This window comes from Ceratotherium simum, chromosome 37, assembly GCF_057802395.1.
Source record: "Ceratotherium simum simum isolate JZ-2026a chromosome 37, ASM5780239v1, whole genome shotgun sequence".
In the NCBI taxonomy this organism is placed as follows: Eukaryota; Metazoa; Chordata; class Mammalia; order Perissodactyla; family Rhinocerotidae; genus Ceratotherium; species Ceratotherium simum.
In genome coordinates, this window is record NC_141936.1 from 4,775,218 (window position 1) to 4,788,612 (window position 13,395).

Here is a 13,395-nt window from a genome sequence, read left to right on the forward strand (position 1 = left end):
GGCTCCCTGAAGCTGAAGCTGTCCTGTGGGATTCCTCCAACTGTGATTCACGAAGTCGAGCTGGGCCTGGCAAACCTGCAGCTTTCACGCCTATGAGCCCCTTACTCCCGACCCCTTCCCGTTCTGCCATTGGTTTAGTGACACCCTATTGTTGCCCACCTCGATTTGAGAGGAAAAATGTTCAGTTGCACAGTTTTTAGCAAGGGTCAAAGTAGTACAAACACTAGGTTCAAAGATTCTCGTTTAGTCAAAACGATGTTTCATAGGAGAGAGAAATTCTTGATTCATTAATTAGTGATCTGAGAGTCAAAAATTGATCGTCCTCCTTTGCCCTGTTCTCTCTTGCAGGTTTGCACTTGGTGCTTAGACAAATTCAAAATGAGGAAACATCGACATTTGCCCTCAGTGGCCATCTTTTGCCTCTTTCTCTCAGGCTTTCCCTTCACTCGTGCCCAACAACAAGCAGGTAAGATCCAGAAACGTCTCTTAATGTCGTTAAAAGGAACAGAGTTCTCTGACTTTAGACCTTAGACGTCATGAGCTTGATACGGACTTAGATATGCTTTTAAGAGATAGCTGAGCCATTTATTACAGGATGTTCATGCAGTTTACAGATCTTTTCAGATTCTTTTTATCCAGTGAGAGATGGCTTATTTTTTACTAAAACTCAGGTTTGATATCTTGTACTTGGTTTGCATGTGGTTTGTTTTTACATTGGGTGTGAAAGAATGTTTGTATCACAAATATTTTCCCATCTGAAGAGCTCTTCCACATTTCTGGCATTGGTTGGTCTCTGAGCACATACAATCAGGAGAAGGTAACTATTGAGAGGAAAATTTATTTTCTCTGAAAACAAACAAAGATCACCCTCTCTCTCTCTAACTCTGGACACAGAAAGACATTTTTCATCTAGAATCATCAAAACATCAGTTTCCCAAAACTATTTAAAAAATCGATCCTAATTAACCCTATCAAGAATTTGCTTGCAGAGTTTTCGAAAAGTGATAAATGCTTCATGCATTATGAGCTCAGAAGGGTTGACTTGGGTCCCTTTCCTCCCCTGGGGAGCTGGGCCTCTGACAGATTCTCCCGCCAGACCCGTAGTTCTTAGAAGGTGGGGAGGTGAACGCCATCTCAATGGAAGGAGAGCACTGGTTGGGACGTTTGGGCAGCCCGAGGTAAGCAGAGCCCAGGAGACTGCTGTGTACAGCTAGCCTGGCCCACAGCTGCAGAAGGACATTTCCCAGCCACTGACAGCCTGGCGCTCTGAGCCTCCTGCTTTTACTTTTGAGGGAGAACTGGATTCATCTTTGAAAGAGATAAATAATGTTCCACATCTATGAAGGCTTTCCTGGCTCTGAAAAATATGCAGTAACTAGTTAGGGTACCTTTCTTCATGCTAAAAAGTCTGAAAAAAATGAGACTTTGTCCTTCTTTACATTTACACAAGTCTTCTTCACTTAAAGAAGACATGTTTATTACATTTATTTTTTCCTTGTAAATTACACAAAGCATGGGAGGTTAGTTCATGTAAAACAGTAGTAGTTTTCACTATTCCTTCCTGTCAAGGCCCAGTTTCAGACCTAAAACTGAAGAATGATTTCATAAAACGATAGTTGGTTATCTGTGATAGGATATCCTTCCAGTCTGATCAGGTGGGTCTTGGGGCTCAAACTGCCACAAAGAATCAAGCTTGAGTTATAGGACACCCCAGGGGATGTTTTTTTCCCATCTGGGGCCTCTACTGGTTCATGTATGGTGGTCATTGCGTATGGAACTTGGGTCAATGACTGGGCACCAGCAGCTCTTGGGTCCATGTGTCCAGGTCCCTGCTTCTCAGGTAAGTCAGCCTACCTACCTGTATTGCTAGTGAGGTGCACATTATTTAGTAACAGCATAGTATAAACTGAATTAGCTTAGGAAGGCTTTGCACTGATAGGAAATAATTGCTTGAACAGGAGAAAAATCTAAACCAATGTCTTTTTTTAAAGATGTCAAAAGTGGTGCCGCTGCCGATATAATATTTCTAGTGGATTCCTCTTGGAGCATTGGAAAGGAACATTTCCAACTTGTTCGAGAGTTTCTGTATGATGTTATAAAATCTTTAGCTGTGGGAGAAAATGATTTCCATTTTGCTCTGGTCCAGTTCAACGGCAACCCACATACCGAGTTCCTGTTAAATACGTATCGTACTAAACAAGAAGTCCTCTCTCATATTTCCAACATGTCTTATATTGGGGGAAGCAATCAGACTGGAAAAGGATTAGAATACGTAATGCAAAATCACCTCACTCAGGCTGCTGGAAGCCGGGCCAGTGATGGAGTCCCTCAGGTTATCGTAGTGTTAACCGATGGACACTCGGAGAACGGCCTTGCTCTGCCTACAGCGGAACTTAAGTCTGCTGATGTTAACGTGTTTGCAATTGGAGTTGAGGATGCAGATGAAGGAGCGTTAAAAGAAATAGCAAGTGAACCGCTCAATATGCATGTTTTCAACCTAGAGAATTTTACCTCACTTCATGACATAGTAGGAAACTTAGTGTCCTGTGTGCATTCATCCGTGACTCCAGAAAGGGCTGGAGACACAGGGACCCTTAAAGACATCACAGGTAATGGCGACCTCGCCAAGCTGCTGCCTGCCTTGCTATTCTTTGGAGATAAGCTTGGCAACTGCTAGCATTAAAGCTATATTATGGCTAAAAGATGGCGGGTGGATAGGGAAGAGATGACTATTCACAGGTTTAAAAACAAAGGTTTGGATATTCTCTGTAGTCTCCTTCTAAAATAGAGCATTCACCTACAGCTGAGAGGAGTTCTTTGTTTTTGAAGCAATTAGTATTCTAACTCTAAAAAAACACATTCTGATATTATGATCCCACAAGAGTTGTTTCTACCTTCCTTGAAAAGAAAGCCTCAGCGTGGCTAGGTAGGCATCCAACAAAAACCCCTCCATTTGTTATTGGAACAAAGGGCCCGAGTCCCTTCCAGAAAGCTCCATGTCTGGGAAAGCATGAGCTGAGGGGGAAAACGTGTGTCCACTTTTGTGTCCAATGGGATAACATACAGAGCTCCTCTCTTTTGCTCTATGGAATTTATTTCAGAGAATCGATGGAATTAGAATGGTAAGAAACCTTAGCTATGATCCAGTTCAAGTCTATTTTGAAGAAATTGAGGCCTGGAGGGTAAGTGACTCGCAGCAGGTGACAGAACTGGAGCTGGAGGCCCTTATGTTTTTGCTCTGGGTCTGGTCTTCTTAATTCGCCATGTCATGGCCATGGCTGTGCCCATAGAGACTCTTCTGATTCAAATGACCCTCATCAGGGCCGCTCTGGAAGCATAGATATCGCATGGACATTACATTGATGTGTCATTGCACAGTGACATGTGAAGAACTAGTTGGCTGGCAAGTTATTCAACCAGTCAAACCCATTAGCTCTCTTTCCAGTGCTAAGTGCCTAAAAGACTGAGAGGGGAGAAATTTGACAAATAAAACAGCAAATGTATTGTATTGCAGCATTTTGACTAATGCCCAGGGCTAGGCTTACTCATTAGTGATGGGCAAGGCAGAAGGACCTCCCTTTGTCGGGAAAGGAGTCCAAGCAGCCATTTGACAGTTGATAGCAGAGAATTCTAGGAGAATGGGCAGGGAGTTAGGGTAAAATCAAGGATCTCAGGGGAGAGACGAACTCCTGAAGGAGAGACGCATGTCCTCTGAGATGGAGAGAAGGGAAGAGAAAGGGGCTGTGTTTCTAAGATTTTGAGGTGGATAGGAGGGAAGTTGAGAGAGTTCAGGTTGAGTTGGCATCAATCATCTCAACAAGAGATGACAGAGGGAGAGAGGCAGTGGTGTTTGGGACCTTGGAGACATTGGAGTTATTTTTGAACAGAAGCTGCAGGGCTGTGATGAAGGGATCACAAAATGTTCAGGAAGCAACTGCTGACTTGCAGTGATATTCAGTTGTTGCCAGAGATTATGAGCCTGTGGTCTTCTCCATTAGTGTGGCACCTGACCTTCTGCAGATATCTCAGGCACTCTTGGAATAAAAGGAGTTACCAGGTTTGGAGCTTGCAAAGAGAGAATAATAGAGAGGCAAGAAGATCTTCTTGGGAAGGAAATCCAGTATGGTAAATTCCTGAAATAGCCCGCCCTGGCTGGGCAGGGAAGTGGACGAGAGCTGGAATGGGTGGGGAGACTTCTGAAGAGCCAGAGGATGAGAGGCCAGGATGAGGGGGAAGAGCCCTAGAGGCAGTTGAGTGCGTAAACAGGGGGACACTGCCATGTGTATGGAGGGAGACTTTGGAGGGCAGGTGGTGGGGGTGGAGGAGTTTCAACTGATGCTTGCAGAGTGGCCCTGATGTGCTTAGGGTGCAACAGGCAGAGGACCATTGGGCATGAGGAAGTTGGAGTCTTGAGAGGCTGGTGCTCAGGAGGGTTATCCGTATAGACGTTCAAGTCTCTGGAGATGACCACAGGGTGTGTGGTTGGACGCAGGCTGAGCGTGATATAACTGAAATCATTTAGGAAGGTTGGAGAATCCCTTCAGTGTACAACAAGGAAGTGGATAATTTGATGAAAATAGTGAACGGACAAGCAGGTTAAGTAGGCATGCATGGCACAAGGTGATCATAGGGAGCAGGATTTATGGCCCACTTTTCTCCTAAGCTTTTGAAAGTGGTTACCACCATGAGGATTTCAGAGACAGGAGGCAGGAGGTGAGGAGACAGGTGGAAAGTCAGTCTCTTGTTAATTCAAGATGGTAGAAGAAAGAGTTGGGATTTTGAGGCATAAATCAACCAATCTAAAGGACCACATGGGAGAGACCTATAGAAGGACGGAAGGGGCAGGAGGAGTCTAGAAGAAGGTAGAGCTTTCTAGATTGTGATCAGAATAATGGGGGAATTTTAGGTAAATAGTACTAGACATCAGTTTTTCATAACAGAGATTCAGAAAGCAAGGACAGGGAGTGAGATGACTAGATGTCAGGGGAAAGGAACCAGCTGTCTTAGGCAGGGAGAGCTTGGTTAAGAGAAGGGTTTCAGAACTAACCAACCCCAAGATATTTCAGAAGACTGTTTGTAAAATGGTTTCCCCAATGGTTGCTCACGATTTCAGCTCTGAGAGGAGTGTGAGTGCTAATGCCCTTATCAGTAGGTCTACTTCTAATAGAGAGGAGTGAATGACAGTCTGGATTATTTATATTTAACACTGAAAATGTTCCCTACTTCAAATGACATGCCTCACCTCTGTGTTACGACACATGTGTCAATTCTACCAGATTACAGGAAAAGAAGGTGGGACCCATCCCAAACCAAACACTCCAGGTTACAAGCAAATGACAAGAGCGTACCTATAATGACCTACTCTATTCACTACAATATTTTCAGTATCAATAATTCACTGATCGTCACATTTCTGAATATAGGGATAATAACTAACCCATGTCAAAAACAGTGAAGGGGGATCAGTGGAGAAATGGGACATCTTTTCTTTATTGATGTTTCAGCCAACTCAGGAAAAAGACTGGATAGTTGGCCTTTATGTTTAACCATTATATGAATAAACAAACAATCAGATTATCATATGAATGCTAAATGAGCCTATCAACATAGTGTGTTTCCATACAGATGATAAAACCTTTGTTTTTATGCCAGGAAAGCATCTCTGTCTTCTAGTGTCCAAGCCACTAGCAGCACCAGGGTGGAATATTAATCTGTTTATGTTGTCTTTTCTAATTAACTTCACTCTGCAATTCCTCTAGTATCATGTCCCACTGCATGTTTCACAGGAAAAAAAATTCTCTGCTTATAGTCTTTGGGAAAGGTAGTTAGGAGAGCATTATAGAGATTGCTAATAAGTCAGGGCCATTTCTTCCCATTACCTGTCCTCTAGGTAGCTTTTCCCCATAAATATATACAGTTATATGCTGCATAATGACAATTTGGTCAATGACGGACCATATATATGACAGTGGTTCCATAAGATTAGCACCATATAGCTGAGGTGTGTAGTAGGCTATATCATCTAGGTTTGTGTAAGTACACTCTATGATGTTCGCCCAACGATGAAATATCCTAATGATGAGTTTCTCAGAATGTATCCCCGTCGTTAAGCGACTCATGACTGTTTGTACATAAAATGTTAATGATCGCCACTGTTCTGAATGAATTCTACTCAAATAATCAACCTCTAAAAGTTGTGTTTTTTAAAATCCCCTTTATAAATGGATACAAGATAGGAAAACTTTATAGTGAAGTGACAGCCAAGGGTGATCTATGCGCAGTGAGGATTTCAGTATGAGCTCTCTTTTCTTTGCAAAATATATAGATTTCATAAACTCGTAATACCTACCCATAATTTTGTGTTTGTATAGGTGATACAGATGTGATATTTTTGATTTTTCTTAAAAAAAGGAAGCATCCTATGAGCTAAGGAAGGCATTGGGCCCACACGAATGTGCTCAGGAAGAGTGTTTCCAACGGTGTTGAGGGAGCTTATGATTTTTCCATGGACACTCTGAAAATGTTCCATAGAAAATGCCACAGAGGGTGTGATACATGAGCCATAAAAGCAGAAAACCAGACAACTTCACGTTTTTAAATTTTAGATAGAGCTGATTATTCTTAGAGTTAATATTGATCATTGGTATGCCTTGCTGTATACAAGAACCCGTGGCTCTTGTGTCTATTTGAGGCTTCGGCTCTCCTGGATAACACAGCATGCCCTTGTGTGTCCCATCATTGTGTGCATAAGAGGACAATGTTGTTTTTTCAGTGATGACAAATTATCCAACATTTTTCTATGACTTGCTACTGTTCAGCTTTTTAGAAGAGAAATAATCAAGGCTTTTCCCTCAGGGTTCATTTATCTTATTTATACTATTGTAAATTACAATCAGAAAATAAGTAATAAATGAATAAGGAATGTGTCATCCTATGATTTAGGTATCATTTTTCTATTATTGACCCTAGGATCATTGTTAATCCTTCTTTTAAATGTCTCAGTATGCTAAGTGGCAAATCTTCCTTTGTCCCTTGGGGTCATTGGTTTAGGCCTGGGAAATGTTGAGGAACTTTGTGGTGTGATCTGCAGAGCCTCTGGCTCATGAGATGATGAGAGCATTTCTATGGCCTACTATGTAATTGACACTGCTGGTACTGCACCCTCCCAAAGATTCTTCAGGAATCTTATGGTTTAGCTAAAGAGTGGCAAGTGCTTTGGGATTCTTAGCAAAGGCCCAGTCTTACTTTTGCATGACAGTTATTAAAAACACAAGATCTTAATTACTGTAGCAAAAATTATCCTTCTCATAAGACCTTAGAAGATATTTCCAAGTTAGTATCTTATAAGATCTTACAAGATATTTTCAAGTTAATATCTTTCCCTGTGCAAGGAATTCATCTGCAAAGGTGTTGTCAGAGATTTTGTGTATGCAAGGGAGGAAAGCACAGTTCTGATTCTAGCAATCCCTGGCCTAGCTCACACAATGACAGAGCTTGGCTAAGAATGTAATTTCACCATAGCAAAATTCTTCAATTTTATGAGACAAGATTTGTATTCTGTTTTCATAGTAAAAATAAAAGCAATTTTGTTGGCACAAGGAAAAATTAATTTTAAATATAAAATGTTCAGTGTCATTAAAAAGACCAGAATGAATGCTCTCACATGTAGTGTTACAATGATACCTCAAATATAGCTTCCTAAAATCCCAAAATATAAATATTGTATGTGCTCACATAAAATCTGTTCCTAACACACACTTAAGCTATTAAAAAACGTTTACTAGAATAATTTTGCTGTTCCTGTAGTTTAAGTCAGTCTAATTTAAACATTCTAGCTGAGCCTGTGAGATATTCTACTCAGGTTTGTAGATTTATTGATGGCTGTTCCTCACTCAGTGCTTCTATGAAAACCCTATTCTCAGTAATGGAATGGAAATTTCATGTTTGCCTTTGTGGGGAGAAAAGAGGTCTTGGTCATCTGTTTTTATGTCCATTTGTATAACCCCAGAGCTAATTCTGATTAAGGGTTTATTAGATGCTCCTGGTCTCCCTAGGCAATCAGTTTAGGATGTCATAAAAATAAGGTTGGATAATTATGTCATGACTGGTTTCATATCATCCTGCTTAACATCGTTCTGCATTATGTGATTGAATATAGAGGCAAAAATAAATGAACAAAACATCTAGCCCAGTCCCAGACCTGCAATTGAGTTTCATGCAACTAAACGTCATATGTGAAAAGAAAATCAAACCAAAAATTTATCAGGGTGTTTTTTAAATTAACTAATTTACTATTAATTCAATTAATTAATTAATTACTTTAAGTGTAGTTTGAATTCTTCCTTTCAAATTCACAAAGTTGTGTGTATGTCGCCATTTTGGTTTTTAAAGAAAAAAAGAGGAGGGACTGGCCTGGTGGCACAAGCAGTTAAGTGTGCATGCTCTGCTGTAGTGGCCTGAGGTTCGCCGGTTCGGATCCTGGGCGCGCACCGATGCACCGCTGTGGAGCCATGCTGTGGCGGCGTCCCATATAAAGTAGAGGAAGATGGGCACGGATGTTAGCCCAGGGCCAGTTTTCTTCAGAAAAAAGAGGAGGATTGGCATCAGATGTTAGCTCAGGGCTGATCTTCCTCACAAAAAAAAAAAAAGAAGAAACAACAGTTGCTCAAGGAATCGAGTGATTAACATCCTGGGATGATGAGTCACCAAACCCTGAATCTGAGATTCTGTTTTGTAGCAGTGGATTTGGACAAAGAAAATTCTTATAATCACTTGAGGATTGTAAAGGAAATGTCCAAAAATTAGAAGTCATCTTTGGACCTTTGTTAATGTACTCCTTTATTTTCTTCTGAAGTTATGGTAATGCAACTATATTTCTTTCCAAATTTAGTAGAAATTTCTAGAGTATGTAGCCATGATTTCTCCCTTGGAAGTGTTTGGAAATTTAACTACTAAGATGGCAGAAATGAAAATTTGATGAACACGTTCCTGTTTTACACCATAATTTCTAAGAAGTTGCCTCTTATCCATTCAGAATGCAGAACTAAAAGAGAATTTCACGTTCCTTAATCAACATGTGTTTTGTTTGTCCATTTTTCGTGTTTCTTATTGGTTTCCAAAGAAACATGTCAGAACACTGAACGATGCATGTGGTTACTTGTTCTAATGCTTTCACATTTTTTGCATTTCTTTCTTTTAAAGCACAAGACTCTGCTGACATTATTTTCCTTATTGATGGATCAGACAACACCGGAAGTGTCAATTTCGCAGTCATTCGCGACTTCCTTGTAAATCTCATTGAGAGACTCTCAATTGGAACTCAGCAGATCCGAGTGGGGGTGGTCCAGTATAGTGATGAGCCCAGAACCATGTTCTCCTTGGACACCTACTCCACCAAGGCTCAGGTTCTGGATGCAGTGAAAGCCATTGGGTTCACTGGTGGGGAGTTGGCCAATGTCGGCCTTGCCCTTGATTTTGTGGTGGAGAATCACTTCACCCGGGCAGGGGGCAGCCGAGTGGAGGAAGGGGTTCCCCAGGTGCTGGTCCTCATAAGTGCCGGGCCTTCTAGTGACGAGATCCGCGACGGGGTGGTAGCGCTGAAGCAGGCTAGCGTGTTCTCCTTTGGCCTCGGAGCCCAGGCCGCCTCCAAGGCAGAGCTTCAGCACATAGCTACCAATGACAACTTGGTGTTTACTGTCCCGGAATTCCGTAGCTTTGGGGACCTCCAGGAACAATTACTGCCGTACATTGTTGGCGTGGCCCAAAGGCACATTGTCTTGCAACCCCCAACCATTGTCACACAAGGTACGTATGCTCTTCTTGCCATCTGTGTGGGAGTGGGGTGTTTTGTGTGTTGGTTTTTTAGAAGTAAGGCGGGCACCTTACAGAATGATTCGCCTCAGGAGAACCTGTAAGTACCCACAGTCGAGCCCTTCTGAGATGAGCTAGCTCTTGGATGCAATGATTGTGATTGTTGCAGTGTTCGAAAAAACTAAAGATCTACGAGTTAGTGGAAAGCTCGTGTTAGAGCATGAGTCAAGAAAGCATACTTTTAAGGTTAATTCAACAAACCTGTTACTTTGAGATTATTGAATATCACTGTATTATATACTTATAATGCAGTCATCCTAAAAATGGATCTCAGGGCTCACTATAGTTCTGAGAAAATTACTCCAGGATAATGGCATTGGCCTCTAAAAGTCAGAATGTTAGGAGTGTGCTCATAGATACATGAGGGCTGCCCCCCCAGAGTCGCTTTTGTGCTGAGCATTGACAGTTGCACTTCTGAAGGTAAGAAATAGCAAAGCACCCACTTGGTGGAATATTTACGAAAAACTCTTTTCCTGTGTTTATCAAATTTAGGAGTAGTTCTTCTGAGACATATACTCAAAAGGAGATCCCAATTGGAGTCATTTAAAAAACATAAAACTAACCGAGTCATGTAACAAATATACTTTTAACAAATGTGGGAGGTAGGATGTGAATTTCAAAATTTAAATAAGACTACAGTGTGCTTGATGCTGTGGCAGCTAAAAATCAGTCAGATCCAGTTGTACCAAGTTATGTTAACTGGTGATCTCATCAGTCCATCAGAGATTTTATTACCAATGGTATTAGGCCTTTTGTTGGGTGGGGTAAATTAGGATTGATGTGAAATTACATCCTGAAAGTTCTCTCGATATTTCTAGACATCCCTCTGATTGGAATACAAACTGCTAAGATTTCTCCGGGTTTGCGTATTTCTGGAAACAAGCAAACAATTTCCATAGGTTTTGTAAAGGTTGAGGAAGCGCCAAGGCTGTGGTGGGAAGAGCTGGCCTTTGGTCCTGGGTCTTATGTTAACCACCTGTGTGATCCCCGGCAGGCCACACAACCTCTCTGGGCTCCAGTTTCTTGCATTTATGACAATGGAGTTACACTAGATGAAGATATTTCTCTTCCAGGAGAAGTCTCAAATTCTTTTTTATTTACGGGCAGCACATTGCCCTCATTTCAGTTTTCCCCAGATAACTGGAGTGTTCACTCCTCATTTACAAACATCATCTTTAATCTTTGTGATTAATTTATAAATATTCAACAAATATTCTTGGCTATCTGGTATGTGCCAGACACTACGCCAAGCATAGTGCTGGTGGATGAGACCAGCGGGCTGCTAGCCTGTTACAGTATAATGCGGAGATAGATAATAAAAATATAAACCAACGACCCGACAAAATGCTCCCCGAGTGTGATAAGTTAGATGAGGACTCTGAAGGGACTGTCGTGGGAAGAATGGGGGAGGAGAGCTTTGGAGACGGTGACCACGGAAGGCCAGGCTGAAAAGCTGCAGGATAGGAAGGAGACAAGTAGATGAAGAGCAGAGCGAGAAATATTCCAGGTGTGGTGGCCCTGTAACACGAGGACCCCGGCCCCCTCTCAGAGCTGCCGGAAGGCAGCAGGGCTGGAGCTCACTTGATATGCGGAAGCTGCAGAAGAAACTAGTTTAGGGGGCGAGCATCAACATCTTTATCGTGGGCACGTCAAGTCTGAGGTGAGCCCGAGCGTTGGGTGCTGACATTCGCATGTGGGTTGAGAGGGGGGGTCTGGGATTGTGGATGGGGAAGAGACGAGGCCTTGGGGACCAGGCTGCAGGAACTGTACTGGTACAGCTGGGTAAGGAAAGGAATGCCCTGGAAAGGAACTTGGGGAGGAGCAGTCAGGGATCTGGGGAGACAGGAGAGGGTGGAGTGTCAGAAGCCAGGTGAGGACAACATGTCTCAAGGGTGCTTGGGCCCTGAACTGCTGAGAAGCTGAGTAGGATGCAGCCCGGGAGCACCCACTGCACGTGTCCACGTGGAGGTCACTGGTGGCCCTGGCAGATAGTCTCACTGGAGTGATGGTGGTGGTGTGGGGAAAAGGGATGGGAGAAGCATGGCCAGGGAAGACAAGTCTGACACTGGAGGTTGTGGTGTACGTGGTGGGTATTCACCTCTAGTGGCTTCTATTTTGTCGGTGACCTGAGGTGAGGTGGTTGTGTGGGAGGGGAGTGGGAGAGGTTTGAGCAGAGAGCAGAGTATGAAATAGTCCTTCTGGAGGGTGGGAAAGGCAAGCTTGCCGGGGAAGCCCTGCCTGACCGCAGGCTGGTGTTGGTCACCCATGTGCAGTCTGGGGGTTCCACACACCTGGTTCTGTGATTTTCTCAGGAATCTCCAGCTGCCTGCGTGACACAGGGGGAGGAGAGAGGAGCAGGGTGGAGGCTTTGTCAGGAGCGTCTGATGGAGGGAACAGACAAGGGAACTGAGGGCAAAGCCGTGGAGATGGACCCCATAGTGAGGGACCTGAAGCTGGAAAGGGGTAATTGAGAGTGAGGGGGAGCAGATTTGGGGCCTCGGTGTGGCTGAAGAAAGGGTGGAGCATGAGTGAGCTGGAAGGAAGAGGCCAGGCAGAGGGGGAGGTAAGTGAGATTTCAGAGGTGGGGCCATTTCTGGAGACAATAAAGCCCGGTGTGGCCCTAGAAGGAGGTGCTGGGGGGGCAGGGGTACATGCCTTATTGGAGATCATGGTCCCCAAGTCACTGAGAAGAGCAGCCTAAAAGTAGCCTCGAGTCACCCTAAGAGCAGAATGGAGAGGAAGGCAACACCAAGGACAGGTGACAGGGGTCTGGGGGTTTGAGGAGAGTTTGCTTGGAAAGAGTAGTGTGAGAGAGCGAGGACAGTCACCCCAGTCCTGGGCTTGCGAGGGCCGCAGGGGAAGTGGTGTCATGGGGGATATACTAGCGTTGGTCAACAGGGAGGTGAGGGCTGAAGCCCACTGATTAGCAGGACCTTCAGGTTCACCTCCCAACAAGGGTATTTCAAACCCAGTCAGAGCAGAACCGTGTGAAGGAGAGAAGACAGCTCTGTTTGGGTTGGTATTTCATGTCAGGAAGAAGGAAGTCTCCTACTGGAGGGGAACGGGGGGTGCCACTCAACCAGATGAGGTGAGTCAGCCTGTGGGTCACGGGGAGAAAGGTGATCTGTGTTTCTATTCTTCTATCATATATGTTATGTACATCTTGTTGAATATAGGAATCTCTGCATTTATGGTATTAACATCAACTTCTACCTCTATGGTATAGAAGGGATGTGTGTGTGAGTGCATGTATCCAGGCGTGCTTACTGTCCTTGTACATGCATAAAAAGCACACATGTAGTTGACTGTATAGCAATACAGATGTCTTTTCTGTACCTAGGGAGAGAAGGAGAGGGAGAAGAAGAAGGCAGGGTGTGTGGTACTCATCGTCTTTCAGCACGCATGTGTAGTGAGAATTCCACTGCAGGTCTCTACAGAGAGTTTGAGGGCTTGGAATTCATTGTTTACAGCACAACTTGATGCCAAAGCAGTGTCCCCAAGTGCCTGTCCCTGGATGCTTTGAGT

At 43.5% G+C, this 13,395-nt stretch overlaps 1 protein-coding gene across 1 annotated transcript in view; it reads left to right on the forward strand.

Annotated features, from left to right (window-relative positions):
* Nucleotides 1-362: 362 nt before the first annotated feature.
* Nucleotides 363-13,395, forward strand: part of COL6A3 (collagen type VI alpha 3 chain) — a 67,716-nt gene continuing 54,683 nt past the window's right edge. The window contains exons 1-3 of the mRNA XM_087424641.1: nt 363-466; nt 1,992-2,609; nt 9,202-9,804. Of these exons, the coding sequence (XP_087280767.1) occupies nt 379-466; nt 1,992-2,609; nt 9,202-9,804 (1,309 nt within the window). The 5' untranslated portion in view covers nt 363-378. The remainder of the gene's footprint in view (nt 467-1,991; nt 2,610-9,201; nt 9,805-13,395) is intronic.